This window comes from Chanodichthys erythropterus, chromosome 20 (genome assembly GCF_024489055.1).
Source record: "Chanodichthys erythropterus isolate Z2021 chromosome 20, ASM2448905v1, whole genome shotgun sequence".
Taxonomy (NCBI): Eukaryota; Metazoa; Chordata; class Actinopteri; order Cypriniformes; family Xenocyprididae; genus Chanodichthys; species Chanodichthys erythropterus.
Window position 1 is genome coordinate 31,275,747 of NC_090240.1, and position 22,021 is coordinate 31,297,767.

General features: G+C 37.6%; 3 protein-coding genes across 13 annotated transcripts; 1 reads left to right on the forward strand and 2 right to left on the reverse strand.

The window, feature by feature from the left end:
- Positions 1 to 1,140: 1,140 nt before the first annotated feature.
- On the reverse strand, positions 1,141 to 10,948 carry cbx5 (chromobox homolog 5 (HP1 alpha homolog, Drosophila)). 4 transcript variants are annotated; one of them, XM_067372462.1, is made up of 6 exons: positions 10,642 to 10,937; positions 9,456 to 9,525; positions 7,407 to 7,621; positions 6,292 to 6,523; positions 5,944 to 6,044; positions 1,141 to 1,933 (listed from the first exon to the last, which is right to left on the reverse strand). In XM_067372462.1, the coding sequence occupies exons 3-6, from the start codon at positions 7,544 to 7,546 to the stop codon at positions 1,792 to 1,794; spliced, it is 615 nt and encodes a 204-aa protein (XP_067228563.1). In that variant the 5' UTR covers positions 7,547 to 7,621; positions 9,456 to 9,525; positions 10,642 to 10,937; the 3' UTR covers positions 1,141 to 1,791. The 4 variants fall into 4 exon arrangements, with proteins under 4 accessions (XP_067228563.1, XP_067228562.1, XP_067228561.1 ...); XM_067372461.1 differs by having other exon boundaries at positions 9,452 to 9,525; positions 10,642 to 10,936; XM_067372460.1 differs by lacking the exon at positions 7,407 to 7,621 and having other exon boundaries at positions 9,452 to 9,525; positions 10,642 to 10,948.
- Positions 10,949 to 11,217: 269 nt separating this feature from the next.
- hnrnpa1b (heterogeneous nuclear ribonucleoprotein A1b) lies at positions 11,218 to 15,927 on the forward strand. 8 transcript variants are annotated; one of them, XR_010892971.1, is made up of 13 exons: positions 11,223 to 11,383; positions 11,868 to 11,987; positions 12,158 to 12,304; positions 12,381 to 12,591; positions 12,678 to 12,770; positions 12,842 to 12,994; positions 13,088 to 13,165; positions 14,024 to 14,203; positions 14,288 to 14,440; positions 14,534 to 14,605; positions 14,795 to 15,004; positions 15,705 to 15,774; positions 15,849 to 15,927. XR_010892971.1 is itself a non-coding variant. In XM_067372455.1 (11 exons), exons 1-10 carry the CDS (start codon positions 11,372 to 11,374, stop codon positions 14,593 to 14,595), a joined length of 1,209 nt encoding a protein of 402 aa, XP_067228556.1. In that variant the 5' UTR covers positions 11,218 to 11,371; the 3' UTR covers positions 14,596 to 14,605; positions 15,705 to 15,857. The 8 variants fall into 8 exon arrangements, 5 of the variants coding, with proteins under 5 accessions (XP_067228556.1, XP_067228557.1, XP_067228555.1 ...); XR_010892972.1 differs by lacking the exon at positions 14,795 to 15,004 and having other exon boundaries at positions 11,218 to 11,383; XR_010892970.1 differs by having other exon boundaries at positions 15,705 to 15,890.
- A 193-nt stretch (positions 15,928 to 16,120) lies between these two features.
- On the reverse strand, positions 16,121 to 20,991 carry nfe2 (nuclear factor, erythroid 2). Its single transcript, XM_067372453.1, has 4 exons — positions 20,863 to 20,991; positions 19,186 to 19,264; positions 18,049 to 18,186; positions 16,121 to 17,514 (listed from the first exon to the last, which is right to left on the reverse strand). The coding sequence occupies exons 2-4, from the start codon at positions 19,231 to 19,233 to the stop codon at positions 16,273 to 16,275; spliced, it is 1,428 nt and encodes a 475-aa protein (XP_067228554.1). The 5' UTR covers positions 19,234 to 19,264; positions 20,863 to 20,991; the 3' UTR covers positions 16,121 to 16,272.
- Between the last annotated feature and the right edge of the window lie 1,030 nt (positions 20,992 to 22,021).

Below are 22,021 nucleotides of genomic sequence, written 5' to 3' on the forward strand. Positions count from 1 at the left end.
TATTCTTCTGGATTTTAACATGCTATTATTACTTTAGAATCCCTACGCAAACTGTTTTTTAATCAGTAGAAACAAAAAGGCAAGAGTTGCTCCATTATGACATCTGCTGGTAAACATCAGCACTGCTTTTCAGGTCAAACTTAATACTGCACTGCAATGACAACTGAACTAAATGGGATGTTCCATATATCATTGGTTAAAATAAATGGTTTAAATTGGGTTTTTCCACAAACATTGCATATAGTGAAACTTGCATAATCTCAGTACTACAATGAAATTTATTTAGTATGACTTGAGTCAAAAAGCCAGGGCTTAGGGTTTCCAAAAAAGTTCAACTGTTAGTGTTGAAAACTAGATTTACTACAATTTGGTACATGACATTAAAAAAAAAGGCTGTGCACATAACATAGAAAAAGACATCTAATGTTGCACATTTTAAAAACAACTGCTAAAACTGATTCATCTGTGGAAATGATAATGGCAATCCAACAAAAACCATACCAAAAAAAGTAACTACATGTTCAACCCTGTTTAAATGTTTAAAACTTTTCCCCCCGTTACAAACAACTCCATCGCAAACAACCTTTCCCACTATTCTACTGCCAGTGGACTGTGTCCATACTTTTAAAATAAAACACTTTTCCTGTTGTAAATGATCTCAAAGGCTGTCAATGTAAGTAGCTTTGTTCAGTGGCTCTGTAAAAGAACAAAAAAAAGCACTACAGAGCACAAAACTCCAGTGTAGTCACGTGACCTTGATAAACACCATTTTATTGAGTCAACTCTAGGTTAAAAAAGTAATAAGAACCCAATATATGTTTAATCTACCACGTGAATGAGGACAGCTGAGTTCATGAGGTCAAACAGGGAATGTGTTCACCAAAACCAGCCACAAGAGGGAGTATATCAGTTAGACTTGCAGAGCAAAATTAATAAAGGAAAAAAAGTGTGTGGAAACTGATAAAAATGTCCCATTTCACACTCACGTGATGACGATTGTCTGCCCTCCTACTAGCAAGAGTGATACGTTTAAAGATTAAGAATGGTTAAAAAGGGCCAATTTTGACACTAGAAGAGTTATATAATTTTTATACAGGTGTTAGATGGAGAAAGTAAAAAAAAAAAAAAAAAAGATGCCAATAACTAATAGTCCTAATTTTAATCTGGGCAAGTAATCATAAGGTAAAGTTCTGTAATGTGGCTTTACTGACAATTAAGAAAAGAATATAAAATAAATCACAGGATTTTGCCCCACATGGGTCATTATTACAGTAAAAAATTTGATACAGCAAAATTCTTTCTACCTGATTGCAAAAACCCTTTATCCAGCGTTACAGATAAACGCTGAACCTCAACCGATTTTTTTTCAGTCATGTCAGCAATACTACAAAATCAACTGAGAATAAAGTTTAAAGGTTGGCATGTACGGGTTTTCATCGTTTCACATCTACACTAGCACACAACACATCATAAGAACATAGTTGTAGGGGCACAAATACACAAATAATGACAAAACAGAAGGAAGATCAGAGAGAGAGTAAGAGAAAAGAGATCACATTCCACCGCTCTCTGCTGCAGCCACAGTTCGCCATGGCCTTTCGGTTTTTGTCTGGTGAGTGATGCTGTTTCATGAAGGGTGGACAGAGGTTGTCAAGGTGGGCAGTAACCTCCATTACTCGCTGGCTGTTTCTTTTTCTAAATGGTCCGTTAAAAGTTGGCTATGAGAGTGTCACCGGTGCGACAAAGGGCACAAGGTTTGGAGGACTCTGTCTTTCCTCCACCTTATGCCATTTAAACTGCTGTGGCACTCTTTTCCTTCTTATCGCCATCTTCATGCCAGGTCAGACGCTCCTCGTAGAAGGCAATGACGATCTGTGGGCACTTGTGATTGGCTTCCTTTGCAAGCACAAGGTCTGCCTCATCAGAGTCCTTCCTGTGGTGGGACATCAGTGAAAATTTTGCATTAAGTGGACAGTTGCACAAGGTTATACATCATCCTGCACTGAATCAGCTCCAAACTGAAAATCACAATAAAATTTTTAAATACACTTGTAAGTCAAAGCTTGCATCAAATTCATTTAGGAGAGCTTAACCAGAATTTAACACCTGTTTATAAAGATGTCTGGAAGTAAAGACCTCATGATTGGCTTAACTCCAGATACTAGAGCAATGATTTTGTTTACATTCACTGCATACTGTACTGACATAAAAATCAGGGTTTCTGCAGAATTAAAAAACAAAAAAACACATATTTAAGGCGTTTTTAAAACTGTGCAAATAAAATTCTGTCGAATAAGTCGATAGAGCAAACATGCTCAATACAATCTTAAATGACGTCACTCAGGTTCTTTTACTTAAACCGGCTGGGGCACATTCAACTTTAACAGGGTAACTGCAAGTTTAAAATATCGATACACACAAATTTCTAGAATTTGCCGATACAATAATAATGTGTTCAAAGAAAGGAAATAAAAAGATTATTGTGCCGTTACTAGTAAAATCTATGAATTGAATGTGTTAAATTACGTTCTTGGTCTTTGCCTCTTGTGACAGGGCAGCCCAGAGAGAAGCTAAAGAGTTTAGATTCAATTAAAAGCCAGATTTAGTTTATTGTGCAACCAAAATACCAATAACAACCTTTAAAAAAAAATTATGCATAATGCTGAATTTTTAATTATAAACAATTATACACACTGGGAAATGCCTATGCTTTACTACTGCCAGCTGCTCATTCAAAATGATTGAGATAAAATATGCCCTTCAACAACCATCTTCAACACATTACAATATAAACACCTTACAGTAAAGATATCATCAACAGTGGATCATAAGAGTTCGATTGGCATAAATGTGTGGTATGAACTCCTCTGAAACTGACCCTGAGGAACATTTTTACTTCAAATGTGAAGCTCTCATTTATTTAAATGATAGCCCTTTTGAAGTTTAATAATCACATTAAGCCGTATAGCGGTTCCACTCTGTCCCCAAATTTAAGACTTTTGTTATACCACTTAAGATATTTAAGACATTTTATGGCCTTAAATTCAATCAAACTGAATTAAGACTTTTTAAGGACCCCCAGAAACCCTGAAAATATATTCAACCCTAAGAAGCCATGCATCATATTTGACCAGAGCTTTATATTAGAAATGTTAGAGATCGTCATTTACTAATTGGTGAAAACAGTGAACACAGAAATATGCGAAAATGCAGATTTTCATCATTTATTACATAACTATGCACTTTAATTTATCATTTACTGTATTAAGCTAGTGTATAGCTAGTAACATTTGACCAATGGAACATTTAGGCAGTAGACAAGAGGATAACATGTTTATAATGCATGATATATGATGCAAAAAGCTACATGCAATGAACACTGTATTTTCTGCCTTAATCTATGAAGAGAGATCATAAAAGGAACAAGTTTTTGGATTCAGTAGCCACTTTTCCACCATCGGGCTGAACTGTTCTAAGATCAGCAAGGAACAGTTCCAGTTATGTTTAGGGATGCTCCGATCCGCCTTTTTTGCTTCCGATTGCGATACTTGGGATTCAGTATCAGCCGATACCAATCAGATATTCAAGTAATAATAAGAAAAAAAGTGCTCAATTACCTAATATACTGTATGCCTCACTGTGTGGAAGAAACTGGGATCATACTTTTGTGCAAGGCAACAGACTTAACTTAAACATTACTTTCCTAACTCCGTAAAACAAAATAAACAGACACAAATGTAGTGAATTATTTATTAAATAATTGTGCATCAGTGCAACAACTGTAAATAAACCAATAGCTTCACTAGCTTGGAGTCCAGCTTCATCCATGACTCATGACATGTTTTCATGAATGTCTGAGTCATACATGACAAACTAAACACATTTAAATTTAAATATATACAAAAACATTTTTAATTAAATATAATAAAATAAAATTAATTTATAGCAGAGGTTTTTTTAATGAGGCAGCAACACATGATATATAGGACAGAACAAAAAATGCTATTAATCTATCATTGCGCAAAAGTATTATAATATGAACAGCTCCCATACAGAGCGGACAAAGCGCTTATGCACATCCCCTGTGCAGAATGATGCGCTAGAAGCATCATGGAGTCGCAGCGGCAGCGCTCTGCACTTAAAAGTTTAAAGCACAAAGTGAAGATATATTGATGCGTATTGTATTACCGGTATCTTGATGAAGTATAATAATAGAAACATTGATTCATCTTGGAGAGAGTTTCATTGTGTTGACTGTCGTAACCGAACGCAACATGCAGTTTGAATGCTGATTTGACAGTCGCTGCGGAGGGAGGCATTTGTGTGAACTTTAATTTAACGACTTAAATATTTATCTGTACCTCAAATTAAACTATGGAATGGCTTCAGAACACTTGGAATATGGTGCATGAATATGGTGCTTTTTAATGCTTTATGGTGCTTTTTAATGCTTTTGTGCCTTTTGTAGGGCTTAACAATAACACAGAATAGTACACGCACAATATTGGATTTGGATCGGTCCCATCCAGTCGATACCCGTTCCGGCAAAAATGCCGGTATCGGAGCCGATACCTGATCTGAGTATTGGATCTGTGCATCCCTAGGTTGTGTTTCCATTTGATCTTGGTTCGGCTTGGCAAATTTACAGGTGTAAATAGGTGTAAAATTGAGACAAAAGAATAATGGATCTTCAGTCTCGCACCAGGCAGGGATGTAAATGTGAGCAAAGTTCAGACAAAGAAACAATAACGGGGCAGTTTGCATGAAATCAGACATAATACCAGGTGTAAATGTGGCCATTGACACTATTGTCCTAACATCCATCTCTGGTGATCCAATCACAATTGGTCAGGTGAGATGCAGCCATGTCATTAACATGTCTATTGAGACGGTTTGTGATTAGATTTAAATCATATATAAATGCTGAATACTTAGCAGTTCTAAATTCATGTTTTAACAGGGTTTTTCCTGCATTGAAAATATTTAGCGGCAGCCAAAATGAAAATTTGTCCTGCCAAAGTTTTGTTTGATAATTTAATGGGACAATATTTGCCGTTCTGCAGTACCTGCTGATAGCCGGCTGCTTTAAAATGTGTTTTTGCAGTGTTGAGATGTAACTAATCATTGGCATATCTGTTGAGCATGTCAAAGCAAAGGCCAATCAGATTAGTCAGAACCTATTCAACACCACTGGAAACACCAAAGATTTCATTCAGAGCAAGTTCCTTTCATTTTAACCGACAAAGTATGAACATTTCAGTAAGAGATGCAGTGCACAGCATAAACAGTCCATTGATTATAGCGGGAGTTTTCGCAAGAATGCAGCTTTGTGTACCTCCTGTTGAACTGAAAGAATTGACCGCTTCAGTGATTAAAATAGCAGTGATCTTTGCTCGCTTTCTGTATACAATATATATTTTCATGCTGCTAACAACACATTGCAAAGTTTCTAGATTGACAACTCTATTTAAATGCGCAATTGACAGTGCATCTGATACTGTATGTAAAATTATCTGTGCATTATGTCTTGGCTTGACTTTTTCCATGTAAACTTTGTTGTTCATTTTATTACAAACTTTTCAAAAGGAGTCACTCAGTGACTTTTCACATATAAATTTACAGATTTTTAAATATAAAATAGTTCTAAGCACCTTGTTTGATGATATCCTGACATCGATTATTTTTATTTCATGAATAAACAGGTTAATATTATCCCTTTAATATTATTAAGTTAATATAACAGTTTGTAATATTAGCTTAATAATACAAACTGTTTTTTGCATTTATTTTAAATTTATTATTCAGTGCTGGGCTCAGAGTTCACATAAGTAGGGTACTTTGAACTGTGTGTGGATGACCATGTTCGTCCGCCATCACCAAAGACCATTTTTGACAGAGAAAAAAAAAAAAAACATTTAACTATAATAGGGTAAAATTGCTCACCACTTCATAAGGAACATAAGGTCTCCACAAGAGTCTGTTGCTCCAATAATCTTCTCAGGCTCCAGGCCTCGCTCAAACCCTCTTGCTACAAGAATCTCATCCTAGGAAGAACAAAGGCGATGATCATAAACCCTAAAATTACTCAAACTACGTCTTATTTTTATACCACCTCATTAAATACACTGGCCACCACATAACACAACATCACTTAAAGCAAGGGATGATTTAAGAAACATATTTTAGAATTAATTGTGGGGATATATTTGTAATATCAAGTTGGATATTGCATGATAATTACATGCAAATGAAGCTTGAGTATGGGCTCTTAAACTTTTGTTAAGCCCGTACCTCCTTTTTCTTTTTGGGTTTGCTGCCACTCCCGTTCTCTTCCTCTGAGTTTTTCCTCTTGCTTGTGCTGCTGCTGCCACTACTGTCTTTGGGACGGGCCGAAGAAGAGCCTGTGCTGGAGGGCTTGCTGCTGGGTGTGCTTCCACTGCTTCCCTTTTTATAGGTCTTCATGAACTCTGCGATAAGCTCTGGACAGTCCAGGTTTTTTTCCGGTTCCCATGTGTTGTGTTTGCTGCAAGACAATGTACTATTAAGGATGAATTAAGAACATTGTATTTCCTCATGTCATGTGATATATGTCAATATGCTAACAGGAAGTTCACACACCATTACAAAATTGCCAAGAATTAAGTGTTCTCCAAACCGATTTCTTAAATGTTTTTTTTTTTTTTTTAGAATTTAGAAAGGCTGATGCATTTCATTCATTTAATGCGCTTTAAGACTTTTACCTGCAGTAACACACCCCACATCTTCTTGAGATGTGAAAACAGCTATTGCCCTATTAGACACCCTTAAAGGGTTAGTTCACACAAAAATGAAAATTCTATAATTACTCTCCTTCATGTTGTTCCAAACCTGTAAGACCTTTGTTCATCTTCAGAACAAAAAATAAGATCTTTTTGATGAAATCCAAGAGCTTTCTGGACCCCCCAGTTGTTCAAGAATATTTTTTGTGTGCAAAAACAACAAAAATAATGACTTTATTCAACCATTTCTTTCTTCTGTGTCAGTTTCTGACGCTGTTCACATGAGCACCACGAATGTGTGATGCTGATGCAGGAGCTGGCTAATAATGAGTTGGCGTTCTGACGTTGTGTCACTGTGTTTACAACATGAACAGTGACAGAGACTGACACGGAAGAGAAGAAATTGAATAAAGTCGTTATTTTTGTTTTGTTTATTGCACATAAAAAATATTCTCGTCACTTCACAACATTAAGGTTGAACCACTGTAGTCACGTTGATTATTTTAACAATGTCTTTACTACCTGTATGGATCTTGAATGACAGTATAAAAGTCACGTATTTCGAACCCCTAAGTGAAGAATGAAAAAGTACTTTGCCATAAGTATATCTGGGCCTTTAGATTATTTTAAAGGGCAATGAAAACTTACTCTGTAAAGCCTTTCCACTTGAGGAAATATTCCACACGGCCTTTCACAACTCTCCTGTCCAAGACCTTCTCCACTACATACTCTTCCTCATCTGAGGAAGCAGCCTCATCATCTTCACGGTTCTGGTTCTTCTTTCCCATGGCTGATTCTAAATGTTTTTCCTATAAGCTAATGTGACCTGTGTGGCTCCCTGGTCTGGGGAGGAAAGTGGTCAACTGAAGAAAAAAAAAAAAAAAAAAAAGATTATGAGTAAACCATAAAAGATTACAAAGACTAAAACTCTGCAAAGAGTGCTCATATTTGACTGTTTGGGTGCATATCCACTGCAAATTTTGATAAAAATGTCAAGAAATAATGTAAATCCATTAAGTAAATATATGGGAAAAAACATCCAATGTCAAAATATCTGCATTAGGTCTTGCAGTGTAACACCATGTTCTAACCAGATGCAAAGCATTAAGATTCCAGCAACAAGCAATCCACACCAGACACGACAAATTCAGTTAACCCTTTATTGGGCGAAGAACCAACTTAATCGAACATTCACAATGGTGTTTACATGCCTCTCTATAAGCACATGGATTTCTCTTCAACGATATCAGTCTACATCACATATCGTGACACCATGGCATCTGACCAATAAAGGAGTTACCTGGGGCATTTCAAACTTAAGCGTCATTCCGGAATTAGTTAAGAAAGGACCTACACTCCTACCTACTCCCACAAATAGCATCGAAAAGAACAATGGTAAGTTAATAAAACTCACAGCCAATCAGAGTAGCGTCTAGGCGGATCACTTTCTGCAGGCACACTGCACTCACAATGAAACCGACAAGTACATCAATTCATAAATATTTTACACCTATTTAACATTATTAAAAATACATACTGAGTAACTAAAACTATCTTCATCACAGAATACACTTGTTTGCTCACCCTGAGTTGACAGTTTGAAAGTTATTGTTTACTTTAATTTATTTACAAGATCTAAGGTAAATTATCCATTGTTGCTTTCTGTATGGCTATCTACGGCAAACAAAATGATATTCAAATTCACATAAGATGCTTTTAACATTAAATAAGGCACATAAACAGTACCTGAGATTAGCATTGTCATACTTTGTATTAGGGCTGGGACGTATTAGGAATGCTATTTCATGTCTCTTCCGGTTTCAGTACAGGGTTCGGAGAGTTTTTTTCTTGTGTGCCCTATATGACGTCAAAAGAGTGCATATATAGGCACTTTAGACCTTATATAGGCACTTCTACCTGATAAGCGTGCACAGACAAATCACCCAGAGCACGAGCACGCCCATCAACGCTCTTCGTTCAGGATTCTGAAGCCGAGAGATTTTTCAACAATGGCTGTGTTCCAATTCAGGGGCTGCACCCTTTGAAGGCTGTATACATCATCGAGGCGGTCTCATTTGAGAAAAATAACCATTAGATTGCAACGTAAAAAAGAAATTACAGTATTTTACACCTCCCAATGAACATCAGTCAATTTTATTATGGTTACTTTTCTTAAATATGACATCCTTGATGAAGTATTCAGCCTTCAAATGTGACCTCCGGAGGACGCAGCCTCCGAAATGAGATGCAGCTCCCGTCACCAAAGGAGTGTTAGGGGAAGATTACCTTTTTCAGCTTCCCAAAGAACCCAGCATTAGGGGAACAGTGGATGAAGTTTGTTTTTCCAGGGCAGCTATGGAGTTGTGCACGTATGTTTGTTTGTTCCTGGGAATTCGGTGACGAATACTTTGTAAACAAGTCCCAGTTTGGCGCTGGATTTGCAGATCGCGGGTGGTGAGTAAAGCTGCTCTGCTTTTTTCAGAAAGACTCAGTTTAGCGTATCTTTTATAAATATGACAAAACTAAAGACTTTTCGGATATATGAAGGATGCATTGTTACTCTATATGTACTCAAGATTAACACGAGAAACTGGCAGAAACTGTGTGTAATACCCCCCCTTTAAGATTTAAGGTTAGAATTTAGTTACCTTAACTGCAATGACAAAAGTCAGTATTTGTTTTTGTGCACTCACCTACAGTCCTCTGTTGTAGGGCGTGACCTCTTAAAATGCAGAGATGATTCTTGATCACAGCATTCAGAGCTCCCCTAAGCAAATAAAGTTCATTGAAACATCTACATTTAAATATATCCAAAATGTGTTTCAATTTTTTTTTTTTTTTTTATAAAACTTTGATTTTAAAGTGAAACACACCCACTGATCTAATAAAAACAAATTTACAGACCTCTATAGAAATATACAAACAAATGCCTTTGATTTGAGGAGCTTCAAAATCATTTAAGGATTAAATACATAATAACAATGTAAACAATACATTTTAGTAAACAATTATTAATCAATAAAAGGCGAAAAATATATTGGTGCACACACTGTTATCAAAGCTAAAGCAACAACAGTGCATGCAGAACACTTTATATTAAATTCTGCAATTATATTGGTGGATTGGGATGTAGTTCCCATATTCATTTACCAAGACGCTTATTTAACCAACCTTGCACTAGAATTGCGATAAACCAGCCATGTGTTCTTATCTTCATGTCATGAAGGATTTCAGCGAGCAAGGTTAAACAATGTGAAACACTGGGCAGCTCAACACAGCTCTCATGTTTTCATGCTTTCACATCTCATATCATATGCTAACTTCCAATGCATGCGTTTCAAAATACACAACATAAACAATATCGGATTTAAATGCAGTGATAGCTGCACTGCTAACATTTAGCTACAAATCTCCGATTGATTACTACGGTTTGCCTCGCGATAAGCTCATTCTGCAAGAGCAACAAAACAAAGATATAAAACAACATGCTTGAGAAATAATTCCATGCGTTTGCTAGTGTGATGTTTGTTTACAAAGAACTATAAGCTAGCTCAAGAAGCCAATACCTGCAAAAACAAAAAACAAGGCTCAAACGATGCTCCGTCGCACATGATAGCAGGATAATTTAGCTCAATTAGCATACACACTTCTTCTTGGCGTCTAAACGCTACAAGCAAAGCATTCACGCATTTATTTGAATGTTATCGTCGTGCGCGCTAACACACCGAGCCTTTGCTTAGCAACAGCGCGGGCCGAGCTGAACAGATTTCACCTGATCTTATCATGTTTAAACGTAACAGCGACGGTGCAGATCTTTTCCAGTGCAACGAGAACATACAATAACATATTCTGATGTTAATGTGGGTGATTATTTTATACTTACTGAGATATTTTTCGATGTTTTCCTATTCGTGTTGGATAATGAAGCTGAGGCGGCGGCGGCTTTTTCCCTGCACACAGGAGTTTGCTGCCTCTCGCGCATGCATCCGTCCAGTGGCGAGTCCAGCCAATCAGCATGCGCCTGTGCTAGACGCTCTCGCGCCAAAAACAGCCTCACGCGCATACAATGGGATGCGCACGCGTCGCAGGGCTACTAAAACCTACAGGTTTTGCTGAAAATTTCTGATCATTTTAAAATTATTTTAGGGGGGGAAACATATTTGATGAGAGGCACGAGTGTCTAAAAAGGGGATAAAGTGAGCTATGTGAGTGTAATTATTAATTGTAAAATATTAAACCCTCATATATATATATATATATATATATATATATATATATATATATATATATATATATATATATATATATATATATATGAAATAACGTGTTTTTTATTATTTAAAAAACGTACCTTTTTAATAATTATTATTATTTTTAGAAAAGTTTGCGATCAAACGGACGAAACCTCTTGCTCTCGAGATTGACTTGAGTCTCAGCCAATCAGACATCGCCAAAGAGCAAAACAAAAGCATTAGCGGGAACAGTAAACCAATCATCGTCTGTAGTAGGAGGGGCCTGTTTTCAGTCACGCTATTTATGGTATCTCCCCCACTTCTCAGTGTGTGTCTCACCGATAAGCGTGTGGCGCAGCACGGACAGAAACAGTCGGTAGGATGTCCAAGGAGGTAAGTTGGCTTCAATAATACAGCTATTTAGGAGTTATAAAAATATATTGTAAGCAATGCTGTTTTGGTCGTTTGAGTGTTTTTCCATTTAACGCAGACCTCATTCGTGGCTCTTTGTTCATGCAAATAGCGTGTTCGAGCCGCCATTTTAACTCTTGTATAATGCACACATTAGGCCGCATTGGTTACATCGAAGGTCGTGTTCCGAAAAATAATAATTTCTTTGTTTTAATTGCTCAATCCTCGTATCTATAAATGTTTGCATCTATTTATTGCTACCAGTGTTTGGCTGGAACAGAGATGCTATTACAAATAGGCCGCATGGTCCGGCACCAACATGGCGGAGATGTTCGTTCACCTTCCTCTAATAGTCTGTTACCCCAATGAAGCTTCGCGCTTGAATAAAGTGTTAGTTTAATATCCGCTGCAGATAACGCACGATGCAAAGCTATAATGTTACTAAACTACTATGGATTGTTTTCAGGGCCAGCCACGTGAGCCAGAGCAGCTGCGGAAGCTCTTCATTGGAGGGCTCAGCTTTGAAACCACAGATGATAGTTTGCGGGCACATTTTGAACAATGGGGAACCTTAACGGATTGTGTGGTAAGCTTCTTCCACCATATCTATATAGTTATATGTAATAAGTATATCTTTTTTTTTTTTTCTTTTTTTTTTTTTTTAATAAATCTAACTTAACATTGAGTATTGTGATTTTTAAGGATGCTGTGATGACCACTAGGTGTTTGACCCTTATGCTTATGTGATGCTTTTAGGTGATGAAAGATCCAAACACCAAACGCTCCAGGGGCTTTGGGTTTGTCACATATTCCAGCGTGACTGAAGTCGACGCCGCTATGGATGCACGCCCCCACAAGGTCGACGGTAGGCTTGTGGAGCCCAAACGAGCCGTGTCTCGAGAGGTGAGGACTTTTGTAATGTAAAAGCTTCAATAAAGATGTGCATGAATGCAAATGCCTAATTGCATGTATGTTTCAGGATTCCAACAAGCCATTTGCTCACACAACTGTGAAGAAGATTTTTGTGGGTGGCATTAAGGATGACACTGAGGAGAACCATCTTCGCGACTACTTCGATGTGTTTGGAAAGATTGAGGCCATTGAGATAATGGTTGACCACAAGACTGGAAACAAAAGAGGCTTTGCCTTTGTTACGTTTGACGACCATGATTCTGTTGATCGTATTGTCAGTAAGTGCTATCATTCAGTTGTTGACTTTTTAATATCTTAATGTTGTAGGGTTTTAAATTAACCCTGGTGTATGTTTCCCCATTAGTTCAAAAATACCACACTGTGAATGGGCACAACTGTGAAGTCAGGAAAGCTCTATCTAAACAAGAAATGCAGAACACTGGCATGAACATGAGAGGTAAGTTTGTTCATGGGTCTGTTTCTACCCCCCCCCCCCCCTTAATATACTGTGCTGTATTAATGATAAAGATTTTTTTATTTTAAATGAATCTGTAGGCCGTGGTGGTGGTGGTGGTGGAGGAGGAGGTGGAAACTTCAACAGATATGGCAATAACGGTGGCTACAACAATGACTTTGGTGGTGGTGGTGGCGGTGGAAACCGTGACGGATACTTTGGAAGAGGTACATGCCAAAGTGGACATTTGAAGAGTTTTTTTGAATTGTATATTTGCTTTTTATAGTGACTTAACACCTTTTTTCACAATCATGTTGCAGGAGGTAGAGGAGGTAATGGTGGTGGAGGTGGTGGTTATGGAGGAGGTGACTGCTACAACAATGGATTTGGTGGAGATGGTATGTTTTCTTTTAGTAGTTTAAAGATTTAACTGATTGTAAATGTTAAGTTGGGTATCATTTGACTTTTACCCATTTTTATCTATCCCTGGTTTCTAATAAGGTAAACTTGGATATTTTACATTTTTAGTCTCTGCAAAACCTTTTGTTGCAACGGAGTACCATTAATGCAAATCAACAGGCTAAAGAACAATGAACTCTTGCCTATACTCTTGGTTTTGACACATGCCACAGCAAAAACTAGCCAAATTAACTTTGCAGTATTAAAGACAAGTAAACACTTTAACTAAACAAGAACAAACCAGTTGGCAATCACACAAATACAATGAACAAGGATATAGATGAAATAAACAGTTAAGATTTTCAGGCGGGTCTCATATTCAGGTACAGAAACTGTAGTCAAATGTAAAAATACTGCACTTTATAAGTTACTTTATAAATGTTGTACATCACAAATGGCTACAGAAGTTATTCAGTCACAATCAGTGAGTGAATTCTTTGTATCTTTATTGTGATTTAACGTTAAACAGATGGCAGCTATATATATTATGCTGTCCTCCCACTGATCCAGTATGTGTTAACTTTGTACATTCACTTTAGACAAGGGTATTTTGACATTTTGTGTATTTGCCGGTGCAGGAAGACGTAAAAACCTCCATTCAGTATTTGCACGCTATATGAGACATTGTGTGCACGTGCTTTGAATGTGTGAGCAACACAGATGAAGAGAGAAATCGCATTAAAATGCACACAAAGGAATCGATAAGAGGAATTTAAATTGGTATCTGATTCCAGAATTGGAATCCATTTAATTCCTAACCCTAATGTTAAGTAAATATTCCTGTGACCATTCTTCAGGTGGTTATGGTGGAGGTGGTGGCGGCGGTCCTGGAAACTATGGTGGAAATCGCGGCTATGGTGGCGGCGGTGGTGGAGGACATGGTTATGGCAACCAAGGCGGAGGTTATGGTGGTGGTGGAAACAGCGGTGGTGGCTATAATGACAATTACAACAATGGCAATGGAAACTTTGGAGGTGGTGAGTATACATCAATCTTAACTTGAAACTTATTTGTGCCTGAATTGTTGGTAGTAACTGTGTATGTGACTTAAATGTTCGTAGGCAACTTTGGAGGTGGCGGCGGCGGTGGTGGTGGAAGTGGTAACTACAGTGACTTTGGCAACTATAACAACCAGCAGTCCAACTATGGTCCCATGAAAGGGAACTTTGGAAGTGGTGGTGGCGGAGGAGGAAGGAACAGTGGCCCATATGGTGGTGAGCTCTTCATAATGGTCTTCTACACATGTTCCTTTTGGTTTAAGTCTTGTCATATAAAGTGTATACTAAATTGCATGATTTCTGTTCTAGGTGGCTATGGAGGTGGATCAAGTGGTGGATATGGTGGTGGCTCTAGTGGCAGACGGTTTTAAACTCAGAAAGGTTTGTTTCAAATTCTGTCTACTTGAAATAGACTTTTTCAGATTACTTTATTTACAGGGTAACAGTACCTATACGTTAGTCTTGGACTGAATGCTCTTCATTAAACTGTAACATTTGCTGTACATCTGGTGTAGAAACAACCCTCAGGTAGTGTGCAGCTTAACATTTGTTGTTCATATTGTTCAACAGGACTGAGTGCTTTAGGAGAGGAGAGCAGGAGAAGTGACAGGGCAGATGCAGGTTTACATCCCTAGATCTGCTCAGCCAAACAGGTCTGGCAGATTTACAGCTGCCACCAGAAGAAGTGTACAGTAGCGCTATCGTGTGTGGGACATCATGAATTTGTCATCATGCAGACTTATTTTATATTGTCTATGGAGGAAAAAGCATTCCAATGAGGTTTTATGTAGAATTACTTTCAGTCGTTATGGTTTTGATTTTTATGGTTTTGATTTATGTAACCAATCAAGGTGAAATAAAACATCACTTTTGTTTTTTTTAAAGATGTGCTGTATTAGTCGTTTTTGGTTTCTGGGGTTTTTTAGTGTAGTACCTTTTTGAACTTAATGGGAGTTTCTGTGAGCCTTTTTAGTAGTAAATCTTAGACTGTCCTGGCTCTTAAAAAAAAAAAAAAAAAATTAATCCATTCTCAAGTTAAATGGTAAATTGAAACGATTCAAGAGGCATAGGCTGTTTAATGCAAATGCCTAGAGTAGTGTACATTTGGCTACATATCAGTCTAGCCATGGGAGCAAGCTGAGAGAGGAGTAGCAAGATCATCGCCCTGTGAAGAAGCAGAGAGCAGGGAGTACAGGGCGCCACTCAAAGACTAGCAGGCAGCGCTTTAAAAACTCCTGTAGGTAAGAACAGACTTCTCCACTACCGCTGGTAACTGTAAGAGTTTTATTAGCTGAAGCTGTACAGTTAAAGAACTTCCCATTCAGTGTTGTGTATATTACAGAGGAAGTAACTGCAGTCAGCATAGTTTGGTGAAAAGATTTTTTTATTAAAATTTTAAACCTTTTTAATGCATGCCCAATATGTTTTCCCCCTATGTTCTATATTTAACTTGCTGACCATGATACTCTTGCTTTTTCAGGATCTGATGAGTGAATCATCTCTTGACATGAACACATTTTTGTCCATCTAAACTGGTGCTACTAAAAAAGGTAGTTTGTTTTGTAATGCAATATTTTCATGTTTACAGTCTCGCAGTGTCTCAAACTTTTCCTTTCTCTTCTAGGACCAAGAGGCAGCTGAATAGATTTATTTTTATACCTGTGGTTTTTACCTTTTTTACCAATAAAACTTTTAATGCTACAGATGTGACTGGTTGTCTTTTGTGTTGAATCCATTTAATGAAAGCTTGTTTTATTTGTATTTTGGACATGTAACACGGATTCTTCAAAGTTTTAGACCAATGCTGTAATGTACAAAAGTGTTCAGCAAAATACTTGGAGTTTGGTCTAGACCCAAAAACGGCTTGTTTTCTAAGCCTAAAGTAAAAACTGTAGTCATGAATGTACTGTGTAGTTGTGTTCTGCTCTAAATTACTGTGTAATCTCTACAAAGAGTTTATCCACTGATCACAAATTATTTGAAGTAATTGAAATTCATTGGTCATAAATTTGAGTTTTCTCCATCTGAGTGACTTAAACCTTAGAAGTTCATTCACCCTCGAGTGCTGTATTCCGTGGCACCAAGTAAATGTTGCCGTCATTAGTTTGTTGTAGTGAATACTCATCAACTGAATAAGGGTGTCCCTCCTCGTCACGTAGCTGTGAAAACACTTGGGTGTAAAGATCTGAGAGCCGACATTTGATAATGGTTAGGTTTTGCTGAAACTCCAGTCTCTCTCTGGTTAAATGTTCTCTTTGGGCTCGAAGATGTCCCAACTCATTTTCTAAATGCACAATATTCTCCAACTTCCTTTTGCGGCAATTCTGAGCTGCAACTTTGTTCTTCCCTCGTCTGCGAATGTCCCTCACGAGTGCCAGTTGAGTGTCGCTCAGTGTGAATTGGGTCAAAAGCTCATTGAAGTCATCCACTGGTAGGTTCACAATCTTTTCAAGGGAAAACGGGATTTTTAGAGCGAGGGCTCGCCGTTCATCTCTGCTCAGGGGTACAGGAATGCTGTTTGATTTTGGCTTTGTGTACGTACCCTGATATGAACCTGGTCTTGTTAAACCTGAGCTGTTTAGTTGTAGATCATGCAGCGCTGTGGGTAAAACCGGTTGCTTCATTGAAGCCATTGGTTGGTAAGTCTGCTGGTTGATAGCTTGCATATTTACAGCTGTGGGAAAAGATGCTCCAGGGTACGAGCTGTAAGACTGCTGGTAGTCGGCAGACCCGAGCAAACTAGGCCGCATGCGATACGGTTCCCCAATACCTTCGATTTCATTTTCAGCGTAGCCCATCATACTATCTGCAGGTACGTATGTAGGCACTCCATGCACCCCATTCTCAGGAGAAGCAAGCGGTGGGCTTGAACCAAGCGACAAACCGGAATCTGACTCCAGATCATCTGTGCAAACTTGTTTGAATTGTCCTGCACTATGAAGGTTGATAACGCCATCTTTCGCAATCCCATGACTGCGCGTTGCCATGTTCATGTGCTCCAAAAGACTCATGAGAGGTGGATGAAGAGCTTGCGTATTTGCAAGCATTCTCGGGGAACCATGGCTGCCATGGAGGCCATAGTGCATATCCATGTGTGGGTTTAAACGCTGATAGGGTGGCATCATTTCTGGGTATGCATTTTCATAAACACTGGCAGGATGGGCATCACAAGCAGCTGGAATGGATTCTGACTGGGGTTGACTCATCCCGAACCCCCCTTGAGAAACCATGGGCTCCATGGAGAGGTATGGGATTGCTTCAAAAGGATTCTCATTGGGTACCTCAAACTCCTGTGACAAAAATAATGTTTTAATAAGAAGAACTTCCAGTTGATTCAAATCAAACTCTTTTACAATAAAACACTCTGGAAACCTAGTAAAGCAAGGTTTGATTTCAGTTGATTTGTGCTGCAGAGGAGGGTTGTATTCAGTCAGCTGCTCTCTACAGGACCAGCCCACCTGGGTGAATGTGCCACCCGTAGCTTATGCAGGTCTTACTTAGGAGCGCTCGGGTTTCATGTCGAAACAGATGGTCATTGTGCTATGCAGGGGGCTGTCGGCAATATACAGCAGTCACCCTCTTTCTCTGTCTGCCTTTATCCTCACATCACTCAATTGGCCCATTGTTGCAGATCGTAGCTAAGCTCAATGTGTGTTTATAGAGGATTCAGCGTTAGAAAAATGTTATAAGGCCACTGTTTCATTAAGGCAGCTTGCACTCTAAAACGATTGACTAACCTACCACTAAATAATCAGATGTTTTCTTCAGTTTGGGCATTTGTGCATGTAAAAGAGGAACCTGGTAGGGCGTTCCAGTGTACCGACCTGAAGTTCTGTGATGGCCATCAGTTCCTGCCAGGCCAAGTCCATCTCCAAATGCTGGGGGGAACGATGTGCCCGGAATCCAGTGACATTGGTGGACATCGACACCTCCCCATGCAGTCTTCCAGAGTTTGCCAATCCCTTAAAATGAAATGCAGTAATCCACAAACTTGAAATGGGATTGTTACACATGCAAATGTATTTTTGTCTTTTAAATAACTTTAAATATGTTTTTTCCACTTAAAATATCTAAAAATACACTGCAGTGTGTGTGTATATATATATATATTAGAGATGCACCGATATATCAGCCAATTATCTGTATCGGCAGGGCGCATATATCCTGTCAATCAAAAGAGGGCGGGAAAATGCTAAGAAAACCAGTTTGATGTTCAATATTAATAGTAATAATATGAATTAATAATATTCAGGAAGTTAAGAAATAAAAATGTAATCTTCAGAATTTAGTTAATGTGTGTTAATATTAACTTGAGTAATGTGTTTGTTAACTGATACCAGTTACTCTGAAACAAGTTGATGAAATGGAGAGAATACATTATTATTTGCATTTCTTTCAAAATATAATAATAAAAAATATAATGATTAATTATTAATTATAATGAAAATATTAATTAAAAAAAAAAATGTATAAAAGGCAGAACCCCCGTATTGGTAGAGAAATTCAGTATCTGTGCATCTCTAATATATATATATATATATATATATATATATATATATATATATATATATATATATATATATATATATATATATATATATATATATATATACAGTAGACGAGAAAGGTTAACAATATTTCACTTCATTTAATTCGTTTTTTCTTTTAATTTTTAATCAAAATATATTTTTTACATTATTCAAAATTACATTTTATTTGTCTGTATTTTTAAGTTTAAAGTAAAAATCTGCTAGTGCAGTAAGACAAAATATGCTTGTAAAATAAATATTAAATATACATTCTCATGAGTTTTGTTTTGAATTATTTTTCTTTACTGAAAGGACAAATTAAAGTCATTTTTGCCTGTGTATAAATACATTTTACAGCATTCATTCAAAAAAAAAAAAATTTGTTTTATTTTTCTCGCTGATTTATAACATTTTCCTCATATAGATACTCACTTCACAGCTGATCCTCAGGGGAAGTACACCGTTGACTGCTGAACACATTCAGGACAGACCCCTGATGCAGTGAATCAGTCTAAAACATTAAAAGAAATCATTTTGCAACTTTTTGTATTTGTCGAACATGCAAGATATAAAAGACACACAAACAATGCTAGCGTTCACATAACGGGTAATATAGGTCAGCTGTGACCACATGCCAACAATCTTTAAAAACAAGTCTTGAGTACATTTCCATCTACTTAAGTTACTTCATAACTTCACAATATAAACCTTAAGAATATATATTTTTTTAAACTGTTTCCCTTCCCATGTGCTCCAAATGTCATGTTGTGTCACTGGAAATGCAGTTTCGTTGGGCTGGATTTGTCCTATCAGCTGGCTTTTCGAACAGTAATGTCAACCCTTGATAAGACAATCTTTCGGGAGCCAGCCTATTCTCCAGTAAACGAAGGCAGGGGCCTAACCACAGACATCAGAATGTCAGGAAGACTTTCTCAGTACACTCCTTCATGTTGATAATAAATGAGCTGATGTTTAGTGATACATAATATGCATTAGCAGTCATTCCGGTTACCATTGTGTTTTATCCTTTTTATATGATTGTGTAAAACAGATTAAAATGTATGCCTCATTAACTGGTGTTTTGTTTTATTGGTGCTATACTAAAGCCTTTTTATACACAACAACTGCTTGAAATTTTAATGTAGGGACCCTGTTAAATCGGGCATATATTCTGGTGCAATAAAACAATGCAACTTATGTCATTCTGCTACCATTTGCACAAGATTTAACTCTACCGATAAGAAAAACTTATCTTTCTGATTCAAATGAACAATTTTACAAAACAGAAAAAATGTATTTTAAATGCTGGTTATTTTTGTAAGAAGCAATACCCATTTTAATCAAATTTGAAAGCTGTTCAGTCTAGCTAATTGTAAAAATATTGACTGAGATGTCAGGTACAAGGTTGACAGGACGTGGCAACAATAATGCTGTATAACATCTAACGGTTTGTCATTTTGTGTGTGGTGAGATATTTAACAAAACACTTCTTTCCTTTTGTCATACTGAGGGTAAAAGACATATATCCTGCCTTTACCACGGTGTCTAGCTTATTTCCTTTGACTAGTTTCTGAAATTTTGAGGGGATAAGGCTGCGGGACCGGCCTGCCAAGTTTCAACATCAGCTGTGGTACTAACCGCTGTGCCAGTGTACAGAGCCAACAGTAAGCAAGAAAGATGAAAAGTTCAACAATATTTTCCTTCGTTTAATACATTTTTCTCTCTCATTTTTTTAAACTACACTCTATGCATTGCAACATTTTTGACAATCAAAAAGTGACTGTGGTTGTTTACGTCTAATGAAAAATAAAGAAGTTAATATTTAAATTTTTCAAAATTACATTTTTTTTTTTACATTTCAATAAAATCATCAAGTTCATGACTTATTTTCAGTTTTTGAAGCAACAAAAAGTTAACACTCTTTACATTTAATGTCTTTAGAGAGTTTTTATGACTACAATTATGACTCAAAAACTCTAAAAATGACACTTAGAATCTTGAAGATTTAAAAAATGAATCAGAATTGTACAATATCTGTCACCATCTGCCACATTTACTGAAAAAAACTTCCCAGCAAACCCTCAAAAAAGATTAAATGACAAACTGTACCTTATTAGCATTTCCTCAAGCACTGAGCTCAGATGAAAAAGTCTTCACAATATCATATTATCCTGTGAGCAGAAACCACTGACCCCTGTGTTAAACTGCAGAGTGAAAGAGTTCGCTGCATGCTCTCAGTTTTGAACTAAGTGTGCATGCGCTCAACCTGTCCTCTCTCATTCACTCTTTCTCCCACTCACCCTGTCTACTTTTGGCTGTCACTCACACAAATGGGATGGGTCTATGGGCGATGCAAGCAGGTTTCCTGTAAAGCACCCACACTTTTTGTCCTCCTAAATGCAAAACTTGCACTTTCATGTGTTTAAATCATGTTGCCCACAAAAAAAATAAAGACCAAACAAGGATAAGCCACGGATATATGTATATATATATAAAGCTCATGCCTGATCCTGTGGACTTCCCAGACTAAGTATAGACTCAGGCCTTTCAGATTGTGGTTTATGGATAAGTGATTCATCCACAGTTTTGGTGTGTACATGTCCTAAAATCTATCACAAAATCACTTCCTCAGTACGAACCATGTGTTTCATGGGGTGCAATAATGACCTGAGGAGATCATGTAAAGGAAACCCAGTGTGAGGGATGTGGTTTGAACGCAGACGCTACGAGCGGGCGCACCTGGAGTTAAATCTGGGATTGCTGTGCAGAGGAGTGGCTGTTTTCTGACTTGCTTTAGTAGGGATGGAATGTACACCTTCAACAGGTAAGAAAGGCCACATTGTTCCTGTATCTGCTGCACAACCACAAACAGCCAGTGAAAGCGGGGGGACGGGAGGGTGGAAGAGCGTGTCTTACATTGCAAGTGACCATTCGAGTCCTTGCTGAAGTCCCTCCGAAATCACACACATGGGACAATCAGCACGATTGTTCAGGCACAATTGTCAGGCGAGGTGAAAGGATGTGTTTTCCTTGTTCATTTGAAGTGCTTAATTTTATTTGACCGATGCCTCATCATGTTACACCCTCTCTCTATAATACAACTCTTTAAGAGCATTCAGGTGCATGATGGTCCACAATCATTGGGACTGCCATTGGAGTGTGTGCAGTTGCACTTCTGGTCAAGCAACAGTGAGCAAGAAACAAAAAAAAAAAAAAAATGAAACAATATTTACTTTTATTTAATACTTTTGTCTCTCTCCTTTCAAAC